At 36.5% G+C, this 26,828-nt stretch overlaps 2 protein-coding genes across 2 annotated transcripts; one reads left to right on the forward strand and one right to left on the reverse strand.

Moving 5' to 3' along the window:
* The first annotated feature begins 387 nt into the window (after positions 1–387).
* LOC139979396 (alpha-1,3/1,6-mannosyltransferase ALG2-like) lies at positions 388–4,769 on the forward strand. The gene is made up of 4 exons (XM_071990155.1): positions 388–890; positions 1,297–1,441; positions 2,206–2,403; positions 3,126–4,769. The coding sequence occupies exons 1-4, from the start codon at positions 537–539 to the stop codon at positions 3,635–3,637; spliced, it is 1,209 nt and encodes a 402-aa protein (XP_071846256.1). The 5' UTR covers positions 388–536; the 3' UTR covers positions 3,638–4,769.
* A 1,981-nt stretch (positions 4,770–6,750) lies between these two features.
* LOC139979402 (WD repeat-containing protein 70-like) lies at positions 6,751–26,828 on the reverse strand. The gene is made up of 18 exons (XM_071990168.1): positions 26,674–26,828; positions 25,128–25,205; positions 24,319–24,498; positions 23,512–23,661; positions 22,731–22,855; positions 21,472–21,531; positions 19,640–19,773; positions 18,166–18,319; positions 16,241–16,317; positions 15,319–15,496; positions 14,905–15,004; positions 14,379–14,463; positions 13,094–13,229; positions 11,959–12,059; positions 11,218–11,297; positions 10,438–10,563; positions 8,999–9,164; positions 6,751–8,047 (listed from the first exon to the last, which is right to left on the reverse strand). The coding sequence occupies exons 2-18, from the start codon at positions 25,171–25,173 to the stop codon at positions 7,957–7,959; spliced, it is 1,989 nt and encodes a 662-aa protein (XP_071846269.1). The 5' UTR covers positions 25,174–25,205; positions 26,674–26,828; the 3' UTR covers positions 6,751–7,956.

The following is a 26,828-nucleotide window of genomic DNA, read 5'->3' on the forward strand; positions in this document are numbered from 1 at the left end:
ATGATGAAACAGTGCTATTCATTTTAAAGTCCTGTGACAATGAATTCCAGAGGGAATTTGCGTCACATAAACTCTTAGAATGTACGATGTTGGACCAGATTATTCGCCTACACAAGCACAGAAAATGGAGTAGTAGGCCTTAGGTTTCTTCCGTGTTTTGCAACGTAAAGTTAGGCCAAATTCTAAACAGTTGGGTATAATATCAACATATCCTATTGTTGTTTAATAATCACCCCTGTGGAGAATTATGAAGAAGCATTTCACTATTTTACCTTAGCGGAATGTATTTCAAAAATACATTCGCTTTACGGTAAAGGAGAAGAAGCACATGAGCCTGACCTAAATATTGTGAATAGAGAGAGTCGTGATAGAAGTGTGGTACACCCTATCAGCTGATTTGCAAACTACAACATGGCGACTTCCACGTAAAACCCCGGACGATAATCTTATTGCACTGTTACTTTTAATTTGATGCTCTTAAGCGTCAGGTAACGAGGTATATTTTACGCCTTCCGTGGTTTTAAAGTGTAGGAATCATGGTGAAAGTCATTTTCGTTCATCCAGACTTAGGGATAGGCGGAGCAGAACGTTTAATTGTTGACGCAGCACTTGCACTGAAAAGCAGAGGACATGCAGTGAAGCTGTACACAGCTCACCACGATAGCAGTCATTGCTTCGAAGAAACGAGAGACGGAACTCTTGAGGTAGTAACTGCCGGAGACTGGCTACCCAGAAGCTTCTTGGGTGGATTGTACGCACTTTTTGCTTATTTACGCATGATCTTCGTCTCCCTGTATCTAGTTCTCTTTAGTGGGGAAGACTTTGATGTAGTCATCTGTGACCAAATATCAGCGTGCATTCCTTTCTTGAGATGGAAGAAAAATCTGAAGGTACGAACTAAGTTACGTTATGATGACCTAACTCACCTTTAGGGCTAGGCCTAGTAATAAGTTCTGTGATTATGGTATAGTTAAAATGACTTGTTTTTTAAGGATAATATAATTGCTGATACAAATGCATTGATCATAAAGATTGTCCAAAACTTTATCTCAATTGAAAATAATTTTATATCATTGTATTGCGCTCTGCTGCAACCAGTCATATTGGAAAACCATTCTTTTGTTTAGGTCAAATTGGTATTGTTAAGTTATTTGGTGTCTATTCAGTCTATAATTAATAAGAGCCACAAGATGGTCTGTAGTAGTTTCATCTTACTGTGTTTTACCCAATGTGTTAGCCAATTAATAGTTACTTTACACTGATTGTTAATTGCAACAGATGTATTTACATTTTCAGATTCTCTTTTACTGCCACTTTCCTGATCTATTGCTAACTCATCGAAAGAACTTTTTGAAGAGAATATACAGAGGGCCTCTTGATTGGCTGGAAGAGAAAACAACTGGCATGGCAGACGTGATATTGGTTAATAGCAACTTTACTGGTGAGCTATTTTAGTTAGAGCTGTTCTGTCATTAAATTACACAAGCAGAACCTCACTGCAATTCTACATTTTTGTTAATCTGGACCTGTAGTGTAAAATTTGTAATCTAAAAAAAAAAAAAACAGAATTGAATGCAAACTGTCAGTTAAAATTTGACTATGTATTCCATGTTTCAAAGATTACCCCATCAAATGTTTTCATTGCACAATGTACTTAGTACTGTGCAACAAGTGCTGATTATTTTGAACCAGATCACTTCCAGTGCAGCAATCAAGTTTAACTCTTTTCTCTAGGTTGCTATAGCTCCCAAGGAAATCTCTTAAACCACATGTCTATGTGCAGTCTTCCCGAATAGTATAAACAATCCCTATAATTTACATTCTGAGTTTCTAACGTTTCTGCTGATTGTGATTTGAATGCAGCTTTTTCATTCAGCAACTTTTTGTTCTCGTAATTTTGATAATAATTATGGTCAAACTTAACAAATTGTCAACGTTCATTGGACACTTTATGACAAACTAATTCAAGATGTTCAAAATGTTTATAGAACTTTTCATCCTGTTTTTGCATTTTCCTTTTCCTTTTTGCCTGGTACAACATGAGAATGTCAAAACAGTCCGAAGAAATAAGACAAAAAATGATCATCGTAATAATAGTGTGCTTCAACCAGACTTCTTTTCTTTGAAATGTGTTTATTATGCAAGACCAATTACAGACCATATAACTGACCACCTGAATATAATATCAATTCCCTTCTGTTGCAGCTGAGACATTCAAGTCCACATTTACATCACTGTCTAACATCCAACCAGAGGTTCTATACCCATCGCTTAACTTTGATGCCTTCGATGGGAAAGTCGAACCAGCAGGAGATCTGTTCCCGAAGGGGACAGGACCTTTATTTCTTTCCATCAATAGATACGAGAGGAAGAAGAATCTTGCTTTAGCTATTGAATCTTTTGGTGAGTCATAAGTTTTGTAAAAAGACCCTTCCATATTTTGGTTGATACAAGTCACAAGTATTTGATTGTCATGACCCTCATTGAGTCATTCACTGTATTGTTTCTATGGCAACAACCAATTCTCTTTGAGACTCTTCATCAGCTGATCGGTCGTAGGACTCTTAACGACTCTGGTATCCAGTTTTACTTGCATTGAAATTTTTTTTGGAAGTGATGTCTCTAAGTTGAAGTCTTCGTTTTCTGTAAAGCCATGATCTTGTTTAGACTCGATCTTCTTCAATCCTTCAATTGGGATCAACTGGTTTTTGTACTTTCAGCTGGTCAAGCATTATATCATGAGAAAGTAATGTCGTGTTTGGGACTGGTAAACAGTTCAGTTTTAGCAAAGGACATTGCTCCAGTTATTTTTGCTTTCAAATTGAAATATGCCTGAAGCAACTTGTAAACTGTACTAAAATTTACGACTGAGATAAGATGAACGCAATATTTTGTTGTACAAGCAATAGAAAAATTTTGACTATTTTGTTTCTTCTTAGCCAGCAACTATGATTGAAGTGTTTTAATTTTTCTGAAGAATTTGAAAAGTAAAAATGTGAAACGTATCTATCTCAATTTTCTCCTAAGATTTCTTTCCCCTTCATCAAATTTTCAAAAAATGATGTTTACATCATATTTTTACATTTTAAATTTTGTTTACTTGAAATTGTTTTTCAATTGTTTAGGTGCCTTAAAGGAGAAAATCTCGCCAGCAGATTGGAAGGGGACACATCTTGTCATGGCAGGAGGTTATGATGAGAGAGTCACAGAAAACAAAGAGCATTACCTAGAGCTGAGATGCAGAGCAGAGGAGCTCCATCTCACAGACAATATCACATTCTTAAGATCCTTCACGGATGCTCAGAAGCTGACGTTGCTGGATGCATGTACTTGCTTGCTGTACACTCCGTCCAACGAACATTTCGGCATCGTTCCGATCGAGGCGATGTACATGAGCCGTCCGGTGATAGCGGTCAACAGCGGCGGGCCTCTAGAGACGGTCAGCGACGGGCAGACAGGATTTCTGTGTCCACCAGAAGCAGATCATTTTGCGACTGCCATGACGAAATTCGTCCAAGATGCGACCCTTAGAGATAAACTGGGCAAGCAAGGACACAAACGAGTCGTGGATAGATTCTCATTCAAAGCATTTGGTGATAAATTACACAGTGTTGTCACAGAACTACACCAAAGTTAAAAGAATAGAATTTTGTATTTGAAACTTATGATTTGAGCATTATGGTTTGAGAAAAAAAGAATTATGAAATTAAATCTCTGCTCATCAAAGCTTTATATGTTGATCTTAGTATTGGTTCAGTAATGTGCTACATTGAAATGCTATATTCCATAAAACAATGCAAATCAATTGTTTGCCTCGTCAAGTGTCAATTTAAAATTTGAAAGTTTTAATGCTTTGGGGGGGGGGGGAGAGGAAGGGAGGTAGTAAACTCTAAATATTAGGTAAGGTCATTTCATGTTTTCAAAATGTTTCCTGAGAAGTTAAAATACTACTTTCATACATAGTTTTTGTTTAATGTTACATTTTGATAGTCTCAACATTCTTCCTGTTACAGAACTTGAACTGGACATATGCTGACATGACCTTATCATTCAGAGTCGATGTGGCTTAGGGAACCAAGGAAATGTGGTCCTGGGCATGGATATAAAATTTGTTAATAACAAACTAACTGCAGAACCAGATGGGATAGGGGGAGATTGATTATTTATATATATGTGTATATATAGTGTATATACACATATCTATATATTTGTTTCTATTCACAATGGTCTAAACAATGAATGGATTGTTAACAAGAAATGTCAACCGACATATGATAGAACTTCTTAAGCCTTTTGTCAATATAATACTGCTTTTGTACTGTTATCCAAATTGATTTATAAGGAAATGATTTGATTTTTACCTATTTTTATTCAACCAGGATATTGAGAACTTATTTGGGATATCCAAACATCTGATAACTGATAATTTTGTTCTGTGTGCTATTACTGGGGCGTTTCACTATCTTAATTGACAAGAATGGTCACAATAATTAATGATGGAAAAGTAAGTTTATGATTTAAAATTTCTGCTTCATGTAATTTTGCATTGCTCATTTTAGCTTGAACATCGTTTATAAATTGACCTTGATAAAAATGGCAGCTTTCATATTTTTCAGAGTTCAGTGTTTAATAGTTATTTAAGTTGAAGGTTCTAATGGTGTTCCATTTACTTGTACTAATCCTAAATTTGTCACAGACCTTTCTAGTATAATTTCCCTTTGTGATAAACAATATGAAGCATTCCAACCATTATCTTGCCCTCAAACAGCTTTTTGTGTTAATTTTGACAATTGTTTCAATGATATTTGATAATAAAATCCCATAAACTATAAAGTCATTAGGTAAAATGTAAAGAAGTGAAAGTCCATTTTGTTGCCAGTTATACAACATTAATTATTCTAACATTAATCATGCCTTTTAGTAGTTGGCACTGTACATCACCTCGTAATAATGACAAATTGAATGTGTACAATGCATATACGCAGTATTCAATATAACCTACTCCATCCCTTAAACCTAATAGTGTTTTTGTTAGGTGATGTTAAGCTACCACTATTTGGCTTGCTGCATGGATGTGTGTTGTGAATGCCTAAATACCTTAATAAGTAAGAAAACAAGGATCATACAGAGTGGAAGACAGTACAAAACAGACCAAACATGCTGTGTAGTTAGTTACACCAGACATCAATATCATCAAATGATACTAAGGTTCACTTTATTTAATACAAAATATTTCAAAGTATTTTGAGATAATCATCACAAGAGGAAACAAATCTCCCTCACAGTAGAAATGGAATGAATGATAGAACTTATGTAAACCCAAAGTTGGAAGCTGCTATATTTCTTGATGATGTTGAATCATAAATTGTACAACAGTTAAAGACCTCGAGCTTGCTGTTCCGCTAGACTTACTTGCATTTCATTTGTCACAGTATTCCGGGGGTCACATGAGTACCACGATGATATTTCACATCTGGAATCCTCTCTAGCTGATAGGGCTGTGTCATTCTGGTTAATTCACTAACCGGTTAACCGTTTCTATTAACCGAACGGTTAACGTTTAAACGTAACCCGTGTTGCTGCCTCAAAATAAGAGCCGAAAATCAGAGTTATATAGCTCAGATAATAATTCCGAAAGAGCGCCACCACTTTTGATGCGGCAGTACATTCTCAAAATAGCGCTTCAAGTATCGTTTTTTCGTAACGCGTATGTCAAGAATTTGGTTGTATTTGCTTAGTTTTGACGATCGTTGCATTGAAAAAGACGAATCGCGCGTTTTCATGAAGTTTTAAACAGATTTGTGTTTCTCTTTCAGTTCATCGGTAACTGTTACAGAGATATTTGAAGCAAATATTTCTTCGTTAATTGCGTAGCCCCTACTGTAATAGCGCAGGCATTGTATGGCAGTTATAAGCCTAATATTACTAGGCCTACTTAATATTGGCATTGTGTATTGAAGTTCGCGATCATATGGAGTGTTAGACTACAAGACTTTCACCAGCTAGGCCAAGGTTAGGAAAGTCGGTTGTTAGGAAGCGATTACTACAGAAGTGTACGGTAGTAGGGCTATAGGCCTACGCAATTACAAGTACAACAATGGGTCACAGATATATTGAATTTGTGCATTGTGGCGGGGTAGGCAGAGGGTAGGGGGGAAGTGTGGAAAACATTGTAAAATTTCCCGCGAACACCCTGTCGATTTCCCGCCGGAGTTAGCGCAGCAAACACAATTAGCACGCGTAGCATAATGGCGTGGGGCAGTCCCCCGGTGGGGTCATGTGGTATAACCCCTTTGGGGGTCCAGGGGTTAACGCCCGGAAAATTTGGCGCGTCGGGCGATAAAATATTCGCAGCTGTGGATGCAAAATACTGACAACTTTTTTAATTTAAATTGTTCCGAAAATGATCAAAATTTTGAAATGACAAGTCAGAGTAGCCATATTTTGTTATAAAATGAAAAGAGATCTAACTGTCTTACAATCATTAAAAAGTTTAACTTAAAAAACATGCGATTTTATGAAACAACGTTCGGCAAAGCCCCATTCCTAGACTGCCTAACAATTGCTTGCAGTATACTACAACTACGGTAGGCTACATTTTCCAAGGTACCTTGCCAAACAACTGTGAGCTCATCCCCTGTCTAACACCTGTTGTTAACAATTTTTTGGCATGTTGCCAAGGAACGTTTCATGGTCTAGAACGAATAAGGTCAGTCAGTAAAGGTTCGGTTAAGCTATGAGAATTATTCTACTCCATCAAAGTCAAGTTAAGCTTTAATTGGATTTAGCATCACAAGATAAAATGCAGACTTCTAGAAGTGATTAATGGTGTAGTAGTCCTACAACCCTCGACCAAATATTACATGATTTGTTATACTTTGCTAGCATGAATATGCAAAACCATGAATTGGATTCCAAACTTTTAAGCTCACAAAAATTCAACTATTAGGTTTTAGCACAAACCTTGCAATTAGACCTACCCATAGACCTTATTTATAGTCCCAACTATTTCTCAGATACACCGTTTGATATATGTCCATCTTTTTCAGAGGGAGGACTCCCCTCCCCTGAACCTCTTTCATGGGAGTCTGCTTCAACGACCCCAGAACCACGTCTCCTCCATTACAAACTCCTGTTTCTGCACCTGAATAAGTTCCAAGAAAACATCATACCAGTATAGAGATAATGGCCTTATCTGCTCACACCTGCATACTGAATTTCCCAATACTGAGAAAAAGGTATAAAATGTTGATAATAAACACCTAATAACTACCTACCAAGCCAGTGTTGGAGGCTTGGCAGCATCTCGTGTTCATTGTTGAATACCTCACTGTGCAACATGGCTCAAGATATGTCGCGCTAGTACACAAAAACCATAACCCCTGTCTGACTTGTTGATCTACTTCTAACTATCTGGCAAAATCAAATTTCTTATTCCAAGTTCTTGCCTGACTCATCAATACATTCTGTCCGAAACAATATGTACCAGATAATGAGATGGAAAGTTATCTACGACCTAGGTACACTTTCTACAAAGAATTGCAGAATATTTAAGAAAAGCATCCCTATTTGCTTTGGTGTAGAACTTTCTCCGGGTGGAATTCAAATTTTGTCCTCTAACTCAAACAAACAATAAACTGGAGATTTTACTATGCGACTGATGAGAGAACAACCTCAGCATAGAATTTATATGCAAATTGGCGTTAGCCTTGCTACGACCACCGCTGCTGCCAACATTATCTCGGTCTTATTTGAATGTTTACAAATAACAGACTGTCTCAAGTTATGAAACATAGGCGCTGATGTATTTGCCTAATGGATGTTGCCGAGACAACCATAGATGCCATTTCTAAATGGGCTCTGTGCTGTACATCCATTGTCAAAGTGTCAACACATCCTGATGGTATCGGGTGACACGATGCCCTGCAAACAGTAATCAACGGTAACCGTCTCTTCTCAAGAGGTAGCCGTCTTTGATTTCTTGCTCGGATTTTCCTCCTCATCCTCGTCTGATTCAGGCTCGGCAAAAATGGGTACAGGTTGAGTTCTGAAAACAAAATCAAAACGCCTATTAAGGACCGAGGCTTTGATTGATTGGCAACCATTGACGTATGCCATAAAAAGTTAATGGTATTCAACCTTTGCCTCCAAATTTAAGCATGCTGAAAGCTCCATTATGCATTTGATCATTCTATTCTAAAGAATCCTTATTTGCAGGGGCATAGCCAGGTTTTTGGTGTGGGGGGGGGTGGGGCAATGTCAAATTTCTGTCCCCATTTTCAAGCACATGGCTGTGGATTGCTGTCCTGGGGGAAGGGGGTTTAAGGGGAGGATCTGAAAATTTTTGTTTTAGAAAAGAGCTTATATGCAAGTTTTCCTTATTTGGTACAAAAACTTTACCATAGTTGGGGGTAAAGTAAATAATCACGCGAACATGACGATGTAATTCTTAGAGTGAACCTTCGAAGGAAACATTCCACAAAAATCCCCTTCTTGTGTGTGTGTACATGGGATATACTGGTGGCCAACAACATAACCCTTATCTTGAACAGGCACTTATTGCACACTGTTAGTTGAACACACAACCAGCTCAATACCTTGTTACTACCCTTAAATGTCTCACACTATTTGTTGAACACACAAGCTGCTCACTACCTTGTTACCCTTAAACATGAGCATGACATGGTTGTTTGAAATATACACTACTTTTTGACTGGTTGAATCCTCCCTTACTCACGGAAGTAGATCTCAGCAGATGGTCTCTCATATCATCACGGTAGTTATTTTTCAAACTAGTTTTACTTTCCTTGTATAATATTCTAGTTGATTTATCATTGATTATGTGATACATTTGGAGTGTTTACTTTATTTGTCAGTGTTCATTGTATTAAGAATTCAATCAAACCTACAATCCTTAGATCACAAGTCCATCGCCTTAACCACTTGACCACTACACTGTTGTAGACAACTTGATACACCGTAGGTCTTAATATCTTACTTGGCATATGCAGGAGAGATCCACAAAGGATTATCTACTGCTTCCTTGGCATGCCTGAGGAAGGCTTCTCTTGGGTCTGTCAGATCTTTGGGTTTCTGTGTAGCTATCGTCTTGGCAACATACTGTGCTAGTGTGCTGCCACCAACAGCCATCCTACCACCGGTGCCTGACGAAATAGAAAAGAAATGGACACATTTGTACCTGTGGCGGAGCTAGGGGTATTGGTCAGGGGGGGCAAGAATGGTCTGTAGGGGCGCTTTCGACACTATCTAAGCGGAGCGCCACCACAGGCGGAGCGTACAGAAAATTTTTGAGTATACATACTCCTTAGATCGCAGGAAATGACCCTTTCCAGGCCTTGCTATAATTTGCAGATAAACGAAAAATAAATAGGTGTCATCGCCATTTTGGCAGAAAATTACACCAACAGAATGTGACAAATGTCAATAGGTAGATGAGAGCGCAATAAAAAAGTCAATAATTGCGAATAAGTAAAAAGTAGTAAAAAGCTGAAAAGGGCGCCAGCAGTCCATTTGAGTCCGTCAGGGGGGGCATCCGCCCCCCCCCCTGACTATATGGACGCTCCGCCACTGGTTTGTACCTTACATGTGAAAGGCAGGAAATGGTTTTATACGTGAGATGTACAAAATTAACAATTTAAATGTACGAATACAAATATTTTCTGAAAGTAGTGAAATATAACTACAAGATGAAAATTTTTCGGTTACCGGACACTATTCCAGGATACTAAAACTGAACTGTATATTAGTTAAAGACTTTGTACACTAAAAAAAAAAGAAGAAGAAATTACCAGGTGTTTTAAATGTAGTTGGCACTATAATTTACTTTTAATTTAAAACTGTTTTTCATTGAGGATTAAGACATGTCATGAAATATAAAAGCTACATATTATTGTACTTTGTGTTCAAGTGTATTTGTAAGGCAGACCTGTTGCATTCCAATCACAGTTTGCTACTTTAATTAAAAAAAACAAGTTATTCCATTGGTTTCATTAACATGATTTTTGCCAAGAAGAATCCTACATAAGAATAGCAAGAACCATGTACATTTATATTTTACCTGGAACCAAGTTTAACTTTATCTGCTTATGGTCATGAGATGTTTCAAGAAAACAAATGAAATTTCACTTATATACTCTGATGATAATTCTGCAAAAAAAAAAAACCCAAATACAATTTGAAGGTTCATAACACTTAAGTGAAATAGAGAATTGTTAGAAAAAAGGCTTTCATTGTACCTTGTTGTTGGACTGTGGAGGTTCATTCCAAAATGACCGTTGACAGGATACCATGTTTAAGCTATAGAATGGCTTGTGCAAAATCATCCAGTATCTAAAACATTTTCAAATGTAGCAATATGACAAAATTTTAACCAACCTGAGGAAGTGATTTGAATACGATAGGCATACTAAAACTTACCCCTGAGAAGCGGAGGTTCTGGTGCCCTGGATTTGATTGGGTCCTGTCTGTCTTTCAGACGTCTCTTATAAGCTAACATTTCGCTGGGTACGTCCTTCTTGTACCTATGTGATCTCTTCATCAACGCTGTCAAAAGAGAAAATAGACACGCATATAAGAAATCCATACATATTGCTCTATATAAGACTCTCAAATATCCAAACAATGCATGTGAAGTGTTCTCTATTTTGCAAAACAAGATTTTAAGTTTTCTGATGCATACTTCACTCTAGACAATCTTTCTCCTACAGGAGCAAATATGTTTGCCAAAATTTGAAAGCAGTTTTGAGATTCTTCCATCTGTATACAGTACACTTCTGTTCCAATTCTTTTTCTGGTGAGAGCTATGTTTAATGACCAGGTTATTCATGTGTAACAGTTCTTTCCAGGTATTCCTTCATACCATTCACTAGCATGCTTTTGCTAAAAAAAAAATTAAAAATAAATATTAGAAAACAAGGCATTCGTTTTTATTGTTTTCTTTTTCAGCATATAGTTAATATGTATTATATAGATAGCCATATTTGCCATGCTTTTACCACACAACATGTAACTGTGTACATTATAGACTGTAGTCAGTGTGTTTTTATTTATTAGACCTTCCTCTGACGTTGCTGTACTTTGTACTTTCCGTGTAAATTCAATAAATTTATATAAATAAATATGTGGCCACCCACAGATAATAGTTGGCTTCGACACATCCACTCGTCGCCACCTTCCGTGGTCGTGTTTCATACTTACGTGTGATGATGCTCTCGTTTCTTATCACGTCTGGCTCCTTGACCCTCCTTTTCTTCTTGATCACACAAAGTTTAGCCCCCCTGAGAAATGACGGGCAAGGAAAAGAATGAAATGCAGAGGAGAAAATTTGATTCTTGGGACAAAGGAGGTGTCTGATTACGAGAGAAAGGAATTATGGCGGACACTAACTTCAGAGCAGAGAAATAAGGACTTATGGTCGAGAAAACAACTAAAATAATAAAGCTGGAACATCGTGGATGGAATTTTCAGAAGATGCAGACAAGATCTGCAGATATTTTCACGTTTATACAGATAAACATTGTCCAGAGTTAGGAAAGTTTACTATCACCTAATGCACATGCTAGAATATGAGGGTTTGGATTCATGCATTAATAGTAAAGGTGAAAGGTCAGGAAAGCTCCTTTAAGGTAAAAATTGAAAATAGCTTCAACAGTGGGAGTAATTTCTAAAGTTACACAACTCCACTGTCAAAGAGCAAATGATTCAGAAATCATTTAAAAAAAAAATTGGCATCATTATTATGAAGGCAAGAGGAATTGGTTTCCCACACAAATATACCATCACACAGTAAATCATATATGGGTTAGTAATCTATATATTGGTGACTTGAAAAATGCTCTGTGTGATTTGATCAACTTTTTTTCAAGTCTTCAATGGACTGGGGGGAGGGAAGGGGGGGTGGAGAAGGAAGAGCTTAACTTTAAATCAGAAGAAGCTCACCTATGGCTTTTCTCTGGACTGAAGAAGACTTTTGCATCCCCGTTTGCTAGGCCGACAATAATCTGATTCAGCTTAGGGTGCCACAAGCATCTCAATGCACTCTGGAGATAAAGAAGAAATACAGCTATCAACTTGATTACACATTGCACATTTCAAAATAAATATATTAAAAAATGACTTGTGTTGTGGAATACCATAATTTACCATACCTACCACCCTAGATACGAAAGGGTTCAGTTCAAAATGTTCACAAGGTTTGATTGGTGAATTGCTCCTGAGTTTGAATCACAAATACCTCCTTCTGGTTTAACTGGTCCACTACATCCCCAATAACAACACTACAGAAGCTGAAGTGAATGCCTGTAGAACAGACCACATGTTCAAAGTACTGTTTACTATATTCAAAGTTCATAGCAAAGCTTCCTTACCTTATATAGTGTAAGGTATTGTATCACTGAGTACCCTCTACGTACCTCTATAATTTATACCGATGATCTTGGCATTCCTATTAATGCCTTACAGTTATGGTTGTCATTTATTGACGGATTGACAGATGGAGGGCAAGAGATAGCTCTCTAAATATTGGCAAATTTGCCAAAAGGTGCAACACTTGACATGGGTGTGACATGCTGAGGACTGGGTGTGACACGCTGAGGGTGACACGCTGGGGGCTGTGTGTGACACCCTGCGGGCTCAGTGTGACACTGAAGGCTGAGAGTGACATGCTGAGGGCTGGGTGTGAAACGCTGGGGACTGAGTGTGACGCACTGAGGACTGAGTGTAACACGCTGGGGACTGAGTGTGACACGCTGGGGACTGAGTGTGACACGCTGAGGACTGAGTGTGACACGCTGAGGACTGAGTGTGACATGCTGAGGACTGAGTGTGACATGCTGAGGGCTGAGCGTGGCACACTGGGGGCGGAGTGTGACATGCTGGGGCTGAGTGTGACACACTGAGGGCTGGGTGTGACATGAGGAGAGGTGGAAGCAAAGAACATCAACAGAAACTTTTTTGCTTTGTTGCTAGATAAATAAAATACATAAAATATCCTATTAAGTTTTGCCAAACTCTCAACATTTGCATCTTGTAATGTTATCTTTATAAAATAGAGAATAGACTTTCTTTAACTCACAGCTGGTCCACAATTCATTTCTGTAATTATATCAAAGTTCTCTCTGTCCAAGAAAACCAATTTTCCGTCTTCACCCTTCCGCACAGCCTGGCTTGTCACGACCATCTTGTCATCGGGACTAAATGCACAGTCCATACTGTCAAATAGGCAAAGAAAATAATAATCAATTTGATTGCATTTGTCAGTTTTGAATCTCATCATTAAACTATTGAAGAGATTGAAATGATGTAAGAATTGATACAAAGACGTCACAACTTTGCTGGAACTGAGAAACTAATGTGGTGCATCAACTTTGCATTTTTATGATCATTCCTGACATACGTTCAAGGTACTATGTATCTTCAAAATAATACCAGACACTCTAAGATGACCTGCACTCAAATTGTTTCCTACTGATGACATATATTTATCTATCAAAAGTGAAACTCTGTCTAGAAAGACATCTATTTAAACCAATGTCATAAATACAATTTTTAGGCACCTTGTCGACCCGCATTCAACTGGAGCATCAGAGAATATTAGCTGTATGCCCTGCTATGTGAATGCCTCTCTACACACATGTTGCTGGTGGTGAACAAATAGATCTCCATCTCTCTCGGTGCTCCCTACTACTTTTAAAAGTAGCTCTCTTCCACCCGCTTTTTTCTCCACAACTTTCTGTCTTTGTCCTTCTCCAGTTTATTCCCTACCCCCTTCCCTTAATCCTCTCTTTGTCCCTCCACTGTTTATCTCCTACCTCTCCTCTTCCCCCGTTGCTTTCTTCTCTCCATCCCTTGTCTATATCCCCTTCCATCTCATTGTGTTCACCGTGCTCATTAACCTGTCTGTATTCTGTGCGTGTTTTTGTCCCTTCTGATACTGTTACTTGTCATTTAGCCTTTGAAGAAGATCCTGCTAGGATCGAAACGTCAGGCCAACTTACTTTTACACATTCTCCTACACAGGCTCTCTAGTGGATAAGCAGTTTGCTAACAGTTTTATTTTATTTTGACTTTTAAAAGAAGTCACAACCATCTTCAAAAAGTTTCCTCTTTGGTCTACAGGGGTGTAACGATTTAAAGCATTTCAACAAGAAAATGCGTTGGAAATCTCACAACATAACACACAGATACTGGGAAGAATTAAAAAAAAGTAAAAAAGAGTTTCAATTGGTAAAATCTCTGGGTAAGGAATGAATGAAGTAAGAAGTTTGAATATATTGGACAAACATTTAAGGAATCTCTTAAATCTTGGAAACAGATGGTAATATTGACTTTCATTGGAAGCATAGATCGATGTTACATACACAGGATAAAAGTTGACAAGTCCGTCAGCAACATTGACTGGTCTTTTGAAGTTTCTGAGGTCCCAGAGTTTCAAAGTATCATCCCCTGTGAAGAAAAGCAGACAACGATTGGGTCAAGTAGTTGTCAAGGTAACCATGACCTCTTATCTAAATTCTGAGATTGTTTTAAATTGATATGTAGTTAAACTTCAAATATCTACAGTCATGTTACTAAAGCTTCAACTTACACTCCATTTACCACAATCTTGTATTATGTCATGCATGACTGTTTAATCCAAGGGAAAAGGACCTGAAAAACATATCAATTTGTTACTTTTGTCCAACAAAATTGCAAATAGAATGATGAAATCGGGATGTAAACTATGAAGGTTTGTACATGAATCAAAGTAAAAGATTTGATTATAAATACATTTTAGGAAACTATTTTCTAAATTTACTGACAGAATTGTTGTTTTTGACTACACAGGAGATGGGGAGACTAGACCATCCTTCCTCCCAGTTAAAGTATCCTAATACTGTCACTTACCTCCTCGGGTGGCAAAATGCTTGTTGTCGTAGGAGAAGGTTATGCAAGAGGTATCTGTACCAACTGCATGAGCTGTCTTCTGTAAGTAAGTTGGCCTGACCTGGAGAGAAAGCAGTGGAAGCTTATAGGAAGTATATAACTTTCTGGTTCAGTACAGCAGTGTGCAGCAGGTAGTAGTGATTATTCATTCTACTAGCTGGTTGTCACATGATTATTCAAACTACTAGCTGGTTGTCACATGATTATTCATACTACTAGCTGGTTGTCACATGATTATTCATACTAATAACCGGTCGCAAAAAACGAGGAGAGAAGAGTGAAGAAATGTATTCAGGGAAATAAAGAGTGACATGATGATGGATCTTGCTTGAAATGAAATAGTTACACATAATAATAACAGTATATTTTACTCACAAATGGTTTCTTGATGTCCCAGAGCTGGATGGTACCATCTTGACATGGTGCAGCTACTAGTTTTCCATCTCTACTGAAGGTGCAACAGGTGGGTATGGTCTTCCTTCCATTACTGGATCTAAACTTTATCACATTAATGTGTTTGTATGGGATAGCAACATCCCACATCCTCACAGTCCTACAAATTAAAGTAAGAGAAGAGATGTCGTTATGGAAAACATCTACTGGGTCTCTGAAACTTCATAATGATGTGGTTATTAACCTGTTATTGGACTAAACAAAAACATGTATTTGTATGGCATGCTTACATCTCATATCCTGATATCATTGTAATGTCTTGGTTCGACTAACTACTAAAATTGTGTCGATTGCTACACAAACCTATAAAAGCCTCTGTGGCTTGTTGCATGAGAGTTTACCAGTGTAATAATTGGGTTTCCTTAATACATAACTTTGCCTGTGCCTGTTAAGTTCTGTACCTACAAGACTAGCCTAACAGTTTCAAATCTGCTTTACTTGTTTCTTGTTACAAATAATTTTCTTAGGGATAGAAGTGTCAAATCAAAGAAAATCAGAAGAAATCAAAGAAAATATAAACATTTCAGTCCAATAGTGATGACCTTTAGGCATCTCTATAACATAGTATGATAATGATGGTGAGGGTTTTTACATTTTTTAATTCTCCTTTAATGCTTTTCCAGCATTCAAACGCTTGCTATCTTACAAGAATTCAATCCAACTTTAAATGACCAATAGTCTAAAGGTTTGGACTTGCCTCTGTTTGGAAATAGTTCACAAACACTGAACGAAATAATTACCCCCATGAGCAGCAACAAACTCTCCTTAGGTTCATTTGTCAGGTTTTAAGTTTACCCAAGGATTTACGAGATACTCTAGATATAGGAAGTTAGTAGAATCTTACCCATCATTTGAGCATGTTATGAATTCACTCCTGACCTTGGGGTTCCAGAAGGCCCCGTTCAGCATCCCCACATGACCCTATGAAAAGTGAGAACATGCTTTATTTCACGTCTTCATTGGCAGAGATAGTATCGAAAGAGAATATTATATTTGAATGGCATAAAATAAAATTTGAGAAAAATAGCGCCAACGAAGTACGTGAGGAGAAGTGTTTTTGTTTTCTATGATAAAACAAATCCATGCATCTTGTAACTAAGGAAACAGTCCGGAAAATTACGCTTCACGTTTCAATGGTTAAAGTTGAGTCATGTACTTGAGTCATATCTTCAAGGAATTGAGCCACATGGAAGGAATGGAACCTTCATGAGGTCAAAAACATGTTGTCATAATACTGGAAGTAGAGGCTTGTTCCATGTCAGTCCTGCCTATAGGAGTTCGCTTTGTTAGTATCATGAAATAGATTACCAATAAGTTTCTAACCGTTTTGATTTCTTTTTTCCTTATTTAACTTGTTTCTTTGTCTACTTATGTTTGATTTTTCATAATTTTTTGTGTAGCTTTCTATTATTTCTTCCTTTCTTTTTTTCATTAAAAGTGATTTTCTGAATTTTTTCTAGAAATTGGCTACAAAACGTAAAGGTCTATGGACACCTATGAACAACATTGTCCTAATCACTCTAATAGGCATTAGAAACCATGAAAACAGCTGCAACTCCCATCAAAATCCATCAACCTTTGACTGTTTTATAAGCGTTTTCTTATTTCTAGTTTCATTTAGGAATAAACATGTAATGTAATGCAAATAAAATCTTATATAGCGCACTACGCGCGATGCATCTGTACGCTTTACAAACAATCTAGAATATACAATGACATAAAACAGTAAATACATAAAACAGTAAATACATATACCAAATACAGATATATACAGGAATATGAGATCGAAAAAACAATTTAAAAGCACTAGTGCAGAGTAAAGCGATAAAACAGATTGACTACAAAATCTACAATTTGAATTAAAAAGTGAAAATTCCAATTGAAGCTAGAACCTAAAAACCAACACGACAGAACATCATAAAATCTAAAACATTAGCTAATTATGCACATTGACGTAAAGGGAGTGACTGCCTTTTAGTTTCTGAAATGTTATTCCTTTGTTTTCACAACTTTTGTTTCAAGGACACTGAACACAGGTTTTTGACATATGTTATTTGTTCTTCTTTGAAAAGAGGAACATCATATTATTCAAAAGATATATATGGGCTTGTAATTAGGGGTTAACTTATTATGGGCTAAAGTAAGAAAATTTGATGAGTGAAACACTCCACATCATAGTTTGCACACAAATTAAATGAACTTCCCAGATTTATCAAAACTTTAAATGTGTATATCATGGAACCGAAAAGAGCTTTTCAAAAGATTTCAACAGATTTTGAATGAGATTATCACACACAAGAAATGTACTGAATATGGGGCAAATCAGCTAGGTGTGTTCATAGTACTTTGAGAATCAACCCCAAAAGTTTCACATTAAAAAATCTTTGTTCCAATTGTTAGGGTCATCATTTAAATGGCAAATTAATGCAACATAACATAACACATCGTAACATACCATAGCATATCATAACATAAATTGCAGTATACTTTTCTCATATACAATATCAATGCAATCTGTATTGGTGTTGCTAACATTATGAATACAAAGGCCATGAAGGAAATCTTTTTATTTTTCAAAACAAACATCACACTTTAAATGCATAGGCTTATGAAGTATAGGTGGGGGGGTTAAGCAATGACAAACATTGGTCAAGTAGGAAACTTCAGTATGAACTGGTGAAAGTAATAATCCACTAAAAACTGTTGTTTTACACACATTTATTTTTACATCATCTATTAAAGTGAGCATTTCTTTGAAACAAGCCTCACCTTGGTGCTTGCCATATCAACCAGATACATATCTCCTCGTACGCACTCCATCACTTCAAAGCCATCTCGGTCTACTACTTTAGCCTGGCTGTTCCCAGAGGCTATGAGCACATTATCTCCAGTAACACTATACTGGAGACTTCTAATCTGATGTCTGGAAACAGAAAACATGAGAGGAAGAGAAAGTGAGAAAGTGAGAGAGTGAAGACAGAATGGCGAGAGAGGAGAGAAGAGAGAGAGGGGTTATCTAAAAGCTTCACGCAACCTCTATTGTATGGATCTGTAGTCCAACCAACCATCTTTGCATAATATTGTGACCATCGTGGCTAATGAAATTTTACTTTTACGACGGCAAACTATATTATAAGCCAGTTTGAAAAGAGTGAAGGCAATTCCTGGTTAGAATGGGACTCAAATCAGTGAGGTCAGGATTAGCCAGAGGTCACTGGCTTGCATCCAGTTCTTGCCATAAATGTCTTCGCTATTTTACTCTTTTGAAGGTTTAGGTTTGTTTTTTTACATCCCTGTACGTTTACGACACAGCATGAAGCAACTATGAAGAACAGGAATCGTTGGAGCACTTTATAGTTCTGTATTTACAATAATAAGACACATTGTATTAAAATACCTGCATCAGTTCATTGCAACACTTTGGCATGAAGAAATACTTTTCAGCGTTTGCAAGAAACATTGCAATTACTTCAAACAATCTTGTAGGACAAAACGGTATAAAAGTTAACACAAAAAATACAGTTACATGCTTTAATTTGAAAGTGAAATAAATGGCTCAAAGTAAGGTGACCATATTTGCCTGACTGGAATCAGGGGCATATATTGCGTGACTGGTATGGGGGAGAGGTCTAAGGGGAAAATTTTCAAGTGCCTAAGGTGCTTAGATGTAAAATGGTGATACTTATAAGCACTTTTTAAATCAATTTTATCTTCAAAAATGTAGCTTTTTCTTAGATGAAATTTACTTACTTTACATAAGAGTGCTAGGCTAGATCGATTTAGCATATTCCACTTTACACTGGCCCACCTGAAATACTGGTTAATTCCGTTCTGCGACTGCACCCTTGACTAAATGTTGTTTTCACAATTATTTTACTAATAATGTGGGATATTTTCGAAATTCCTGAACAGTTTGATGAATTGGGGACATTTTCGGGGACACTTGTTCATCGGGGACAGCACACTGTAATCGGGGACTGTCCCCGAAAATCGGGGATGTCTGGTCACCTTAGCTCAAAGGGCTTCTTGGAACTCTTTTTGTTATCTGTCATTTTTGGAATCATACGGAAACAAGCGTCGCAAAATGTCTAAGGTGCAAAGTCATGTAAATGAAGGTTTAGTTTTATCTCCTCTGTACCACCTCCTACCAAATTGAACTAACTCCCCTTAAAAACAAAGAAATACAAACAGAGAATCGATGCTGGAACATGAAATAAAAATGAGAATTCTTCAAGAAGCTAACCCTGGGGCTGGCTGGAATGTTCTGAAAGACTTCAAGGAGGCATCCATAGCTGCAAAATCCCAGAATTTAACATCATAATCATAGCCACCTGTGACAAGCCTAGCACCAGAGGGGTCAAGGGTCACTGCAGAGACCTGTCAAGTAAATAAGTATATCAATAAATCAATAAATGACTGAATATAAGAACCAACGAACGAACTAACGAACCAACCAACCAACAAACCGAGGAACCGACCAACGAACGAAGGAACGAATAAATAAATATATAGATTTATCTTCTACCAAAGATGATCAGAGTCAACTTGCAGGTTTCTAGGCTTTCAAGATAACTGTAAAACCTCTTGTTGAACAACCATCACTAACTTTTGACATTTTCTTGTTGAAAACTAATTTTATTTATAGTAGACAGATTTAATAAATGTCAGCCATGTTTTGTCCATATATTAATCCTGTCAAACAATCAAAGCCAATTTTTTGGAAAATGGAAAACAAGTTTTAACATTTTTAAGCAGTCATCCATCAGACCAATATCAAACCTATACTAGGTAATGATGATGATGATGATGATGATAATAATAATAATAATAATAATATTAATATCATAATAATAATAATAATAATAATAATATTAATATCATAATAATAATATAAATAATAATAATAATAATATTTTTTATTATTATTATTATATGCAAATGTCCCTGTTTGGGAATCTCATTAGAGTTGTATAAATAAATGATGATACTTAAAAAACCTTTACTAGGTTGTCGACAGAGGGAAAAGTACAACAAAATTAGGCTTTGGTTTTGTATACACATAACATGTATGTAGAAAAAAAACACTCAACACATCATTCTTTCAAATGAAACATGAGAAATAGAATGGTGTAAATTTGGGGTAGAAATAAGCAAGAAAACCATGAGCATACAGAGGTGACCGACCTTCAGGACATGAAGAAAACCTTGCCTGGCCAGCTGGACAATTGTATGGTGCAAACTCTTTGTTTCATAATTTCTTAACAATTATGTATCAATTCAAAAGAATAAATGAATAATGATTTGAATTGGAAGGTAGGGATGCACCAGATATCCGGTCCGGCCGGACTATCCGGCCCGATAGTGAGCAATTATCTGGTTCCGGTTCCGGCCGGATATTTTTCAAAATCCTGCCGGATCTTTTTCAAAATCTGGCAGGATCTTTTTCAAACTCTGGCCTGAATTATTCCTTAAAAAGGTGTTGGTATTAACTTAAATCAATGTAAACTATTACCAAAAATGAATAAAAACATTCAAAGTAAGGAAAAATTAGGTATTACATGTTTAATTTAATTTTCTCAATGGTCTGACCCACTGTTTCTAAAGATCAACTAAAATAATACTCCTTGTTTCATACTTCTACTTCTTATTAATGATTTTTTTTTGTGTAATGAAAAAATCCGGTTCCGGCCGGATTTTATCCGGCCGGATTTCATGTACTATCCTGCAAAATCCGGTTCCGGCCGGATCCAAAAATTTGGATCCGGTGCATCCCTATTGGAAGGCTCAGTCTATTACTTGGCTCTGCATAGAGAATGCTCTCAGCATATAATGCAATATAATCTCCAAAATACCTAACAAGTACAAACTATGGAGATGATGGATTCGAACAAGAACCAGTGATCCAGAGGTTCGAATCCTAAATTTTCCCAGTCAGTTTTTCTATTAATCATTTACTTGTACAAAGTAAAAAACCAATCAGCACGACTTTTGGGTTGATATCAACAATAATATAACTGATATAACTCAATACGTTCAAAATTATCGGTCTACAATGCCTTAAAAAACAAAACTTACGCTTTTTCCTCCATGATTCAGTGTTATCTCATGAGAGATCGGTATCTTATTCTTGAGATTCTGCAAAAAAAATGAGAGAGCAAAATATTATGTCATATTTCTTATTCTGGTGACATAGATTTGTTTGGCAAAGTTTTAAAGTTAGCCTAATAGAGTAGGGTTATTAACATATTCTCAATCATGTCAAATAACTGAGCCTAAGCTTTGAGCATCAGTAAACGTAAGTCTTGGAAATATATTCATTTCGCACCTGCGATTCCTACTTAATTATTAGTGGTATATACAACTTCATTTGTAATTAATGAAGACGAAATCTTTTGAAACATATTTTCACAACTAGGACATGGATTGAAATATATGAAATCTCTGGAGATTATGTGAACAGCAAAGATCACAAGCATTAAGACTAATATAACAGCGCCCTCAGTGAAATGTTGAAGGTCCCAATTGATATCTAAATTATGTTATCGAAATGTTTATATAGAGAAAACTTCTCAGATACTTGAGAAAATGTTAGTAATTAATATCAGTAATGAAACACAACCAACCACATTAATACAACAGCAAAGGGAGGAGTTCAATACAGAAACAACATAATATATCACAGTGTAAAATGTTGCTGAAAGGGCTGGGACAAGCCAAATGTGGGCAGTGTCTGTAACATAAATAAATATAGCAGAAAAACTATACAAATTTGCACATGGTACATTTACATATTAACAGCAAAATGGAAATAAAATATTTAAGGACTGGAAAGCTGAGTGCAAGCTGGCGTCCACCAACCTCATGGGACTATTCACCCGATACTCATAGCTAGTACAGTAACTACTGTTCATGTTCCACAACCGTGCATCAGTAACAACTGCGCTGTGTTCGTAACATGGTAACATGTGTTACAGTTGACACAGTAATTACTGGAAAGCTGTTACACGTTGAATTATGAGTCCGACAGGAGAAAATTTGCATTAATTTTAAATTTTCAAATTTAACATTAAAAAAAAAATTAAATTTAAAAATTAAATTTTAATTTTTTTTAAGTTTTAGTAAGAAAAAACTTGCCACCTGTAACACATTTTACCGTGTTACGAACAAAGCGCAGTAGTTACTGATGCACGGTTAAGGAACATGAACAGTAGTTACTGTACTAGCTATGAGTATCGGGTGGACTATTATATTTTTTAATCAAACCACTCAATTTGTGAGTCAAGAAAAAAATTGAGAGAAAGAGTTTTGTTTAAGAATTAACAACTTTCTCTCACCGTGTCATCTTCTTCCTCTTCCTCCTCCTCCATGTCGCTGTCCTCATCTTCATCTTTTCCTTTGTTAGATTGCTTCACTTCTCCGGTAGATTCTGCTCTCTGGAACCCAGGAGGAAGCGGAGGACCTGGACGTTAAAAACAAAAGACTGATGAAAGTAAACTTTGAATGTTTTAATCAAACCTCTCTTCTCGCAATGCAACCAAACATTCCGACTCATTCTGAGAATTTGCATTTTTTTTTTTAACTTTGAGTGAAATTTTGTCACATGATCTCTCAATCACAGCACAATAAAAATACCTTCTGTTTTCAAATTCTTACAAATATTTGAACAGATTGGAAACTACCTTTACTTGACCAAAATCATAAAAAAAAATATTTGTTTCAACTATAATTGTTTTTAAGTTAATCAAACACTTTGAAAAAAAACAAGTAAAGCCATCACCAAAAAAAAAAAAAAAAAAAAAGTAAGTAAGATGAATTGTTGACTTCTGAATAGTTCACAATGTATTTTATTGAACCATTACTGTAACCAATGGGATAGGAGTAAAGTGTCCTGAATAGTCCTTTTGGTAGAATTGAGCATTTTTAAATATTGAAGAGCATCAAAGTTGTCATATTTGGCAGGAAATGACTACAATTATGACACAAGATATTAACAGCTTCAATGTCATGTTTCTAATGATGTACACACTTCTCTAAGTATTTCATGGGTGTCATCACTACATATAGAGAGTAAATTCATTGACTTTCTTAAACAGTAAAAATGTCAAGAACACTAACCAATGATGTCTTCATCATCTTCGTCATCATCTGCTTCATCTGGTTGTCCAGTTGCTTTGTCATTATCCTGTTCAGCCGGAGTCTTTTCTTGGGCGCTCCTTTTAGCTTGGTCATACATTTCAGTGAAATCAAAGTTCTTCGCTTTTTTCCCTATTACGAAAAGGAATTTAGAAGCAAATATCAAAACTGGGGTTTAAATACCTGTCACTCCTGTCATTTCCAAGAATTAATTACAAAACACGGTGAATAAAGCTCATCTAAGATGGGAAATGATCAAAGGCATCCTTTTAAATGTTTTCTCCAATTACATATAAAAGTATTTATACTTAGCGTGTAACTAAGTGAATCCATTCAATTTAAAAAAAAAAGGAAAAACTGTTACACAGACACATAGCCATGGGATGGGGCAGGGAGGGCGAGGGAGGTGGGGAACACTGGGACCTAGGCCCTCCAGATATCTGTCAGGCCCCCAAAAGTGTCTCAGCAAAAAGGTTTCCCTTTAAGAAAACACATCATGACTGCCCACAAGAAAAGAATTGGGCCCTCCTTAAACACAGAGGTCTATATATGCCCCTGCTTTGAAATGTGATGCATCTCAAATGTTAGATTGGCTGTCATAGCAGATGTTTTAATGCTCAGCTTAATTTCAATAACCCACTTGGCTACGGCCAAAACAACTGGGCTGCACCCTAAACCACTGGGCTACACTCTAACATAGGTAATGCTAATTACCAACGGACAAAGTAGAAAAGATATTTGCTTTTATACAGTAGAAGGAAAACTATAGTATGTAGAATGGTCACACACCAAAACCGGAAAAGCCCATCATCGATGCCATTGACAGCGTTTCAGGGTCTGACTGTAAAGTCTGAGGTGGGGATGATTTTTCCTTCTGAGCTGTCACTGGACTGCTACTGGACTGCTTCTCTTCAAACCCTTTGGAGGATGAGTCATCACTTTTAGAGGATACCTTATATCTCTGAGATTCTGAGATACAAAATGGAGACACAAAAAAAAAATTTAACCAACAATGAACAGCAAACCATTTGAAACAGGTAAATTGCTCAACCTGATTATTAAGTTATTAAACCTTTGTTAATTACTTTCGTCTTAATGTTCCTCTGGTTTGACCAATCAGACCAACAAAGGAAATGAACCATTCTTTAAAAGCCTCTTCTGAAATGAAGATCCTGATTGAATACAGAATATTAATTATCAAAACAAAATATGAAAATGAGATATAGTAAGGTAGAAAAAAGTGCTTCCAAATTGTGATGGCAAAAAAAAACACCTCTTTGTAATTCTTTCGAGTGACTTCCTTGAATAGCTGCTGTTAAGGGATATTTCTTCACAAATGATTTAACTCAAATGAAACATATCATTGTTGGTATGCCCAGTATTCTAGCATACTTCATCACTCAAGTGATATTTCAAATTTAGGAAATTAACTTGAACAAATGACACAAACCATACTATATTGTTTAGTAAACTAACTGATAAATTTTCCACGGATGTGTTATTTTGTGATCCATTCATTGTGAAATGGTTTTAAATGATATTAAGTCATTTGTTTATTTCTTGCTAATACTATAGTACTTTCATACATTGTACAGTACCTCGTAAACGTCTCATTTCTGCCAAGTCATCGTCAGAGTCCGACATCTTAACAAGGTTGTCAAGTATTCTCTTTTTGTCTGCAAGGTGATTGAATAAAGAGAGAATTATAGTATAACAGATATTCACGAAGCCTAGCGAGCGAAGCACCTGCAACTAGTTTACTTTGACTTACAGACTCAGCACAAACATATGCGACCATAACTCCTGTTCATGAATACAAATAAAGTCCTGAGGACATGGGAAAGAGTGGAATAATGCATGCAGAAGTAAGAGGCCTGTCCATATACAGTACATAATTATTCTTGCATTTTTAATGTGACCAGTTCTGATGGTTTTGAAATTTTTGCAATGATTTTACAAAGGTAGTATCTATCTTAAGGCTATTTATTTTACCCAATTTTCAATATGTAATTTGAAGATCCTTTCGTGAGGAAGGTGAATCAGAACATTGCCATTTGAAAACCCGGAATAGATCTTGATACTGTTATTGGCTAGTAAAGCTACAGACAAAGATTGGAACCAAGTTTTTTTTTGCAAATATATAATCTCAAAGTGTGTAAAACTTATCACCTCTATACAACCTCTTATGAAAGACAGAAATTCATTCAATGGAAGATTTGGAACAAGAAAGATCATTCATGTCCACATTTCAGCTTGTATGTAGCGGAGATGGAGCTAGGAGCTCACAGGAGGTTATCCTGTGGTATAATGTCTCTCTACAAATTAACCAAATTTGAAAACGTGTTAAGCTTACTAACAATATAAAAACCATTTATTCACAGAGAAATATCCTCACCTTATTCACAACATGCTATAAATTTGATACTGCATTCAACAGTGACTGTATGTTGGCTGATAAACTTAACCCTAAAATCATATCATATTACAATGATGATTTTAATAAACAGCAACAATTATGAGACTTGTACTGCTTTCATTTGTATTCATACCCATACATACATATTTCCTGAAAATATCATATTCATGAACATATTTCCTGTACTCACACTCATTTCACTGATACTAACAATTGATGTAAATATAAAGCTGTAAGCCTGTAGTTTAACATAACAAAGTTACTATGTACAATTTTTACAAGTTTGCAGAATTTGATAACTGGCAACAGTTCTACAACTACTGTTCTGTACTGATTAACAGTTCTGCAGTACTTGGTATCAACATGATAGATGCTATATTTGCCTAGCTACTGAGTTAAGAAGGAAATTGATCAAGTTCATTGCCCACTGGTCAGCGAGAGGAAAAGTGAGGGCCTAGGCCTAATATAAAATACAGATGGCATTGTACCATTGGCACTTCATTACCAAGAGTGGAAATTGGGGCCTTTGCACTATGCATTATTTAAGGCTCATTGCTAGTATTAATCTGCCTGCTGGGCAAATAGCCGCGACGTTTACGTTATCTTTCCGTATATTTCGTGCAAATGGTATACGTGACAAAATGCCAGACAAAGTGCTTCAGTACAGCTGAAACAGCGTTACAGCAAAATAAACTGTAAGCTAGCAAAATATCTTTGCTCAAACTTACGTTTTATTTCCAAAGGTTGATTTCTTTTCCTTTCAAAACAAACGCAAACGCGTACAAAGGTCGATCTTTGCGTAAAATCTAAGCCTATGCGAAGACAGTTGTTGATTTGGTAATGTTCGCCTGTCGGAAGCTAGCGGCCACTAGTAGCAGAATAT

The sequence above is a fragment of the Apostichopus japonicus genome, chromosome 2, assembly GCF_037975245.1.
Source record: "Apostichopus japonicus isolate 1M-3 chromosome 2, ASM3797524v1, whole genome shotgun sequence".
NCBI lineage: Eukaryota > Metazoa > Echinodermata > Holothuroidea > Aspidochirotida > Stichopodidae > Apostichopus > Apostichopus japonicus.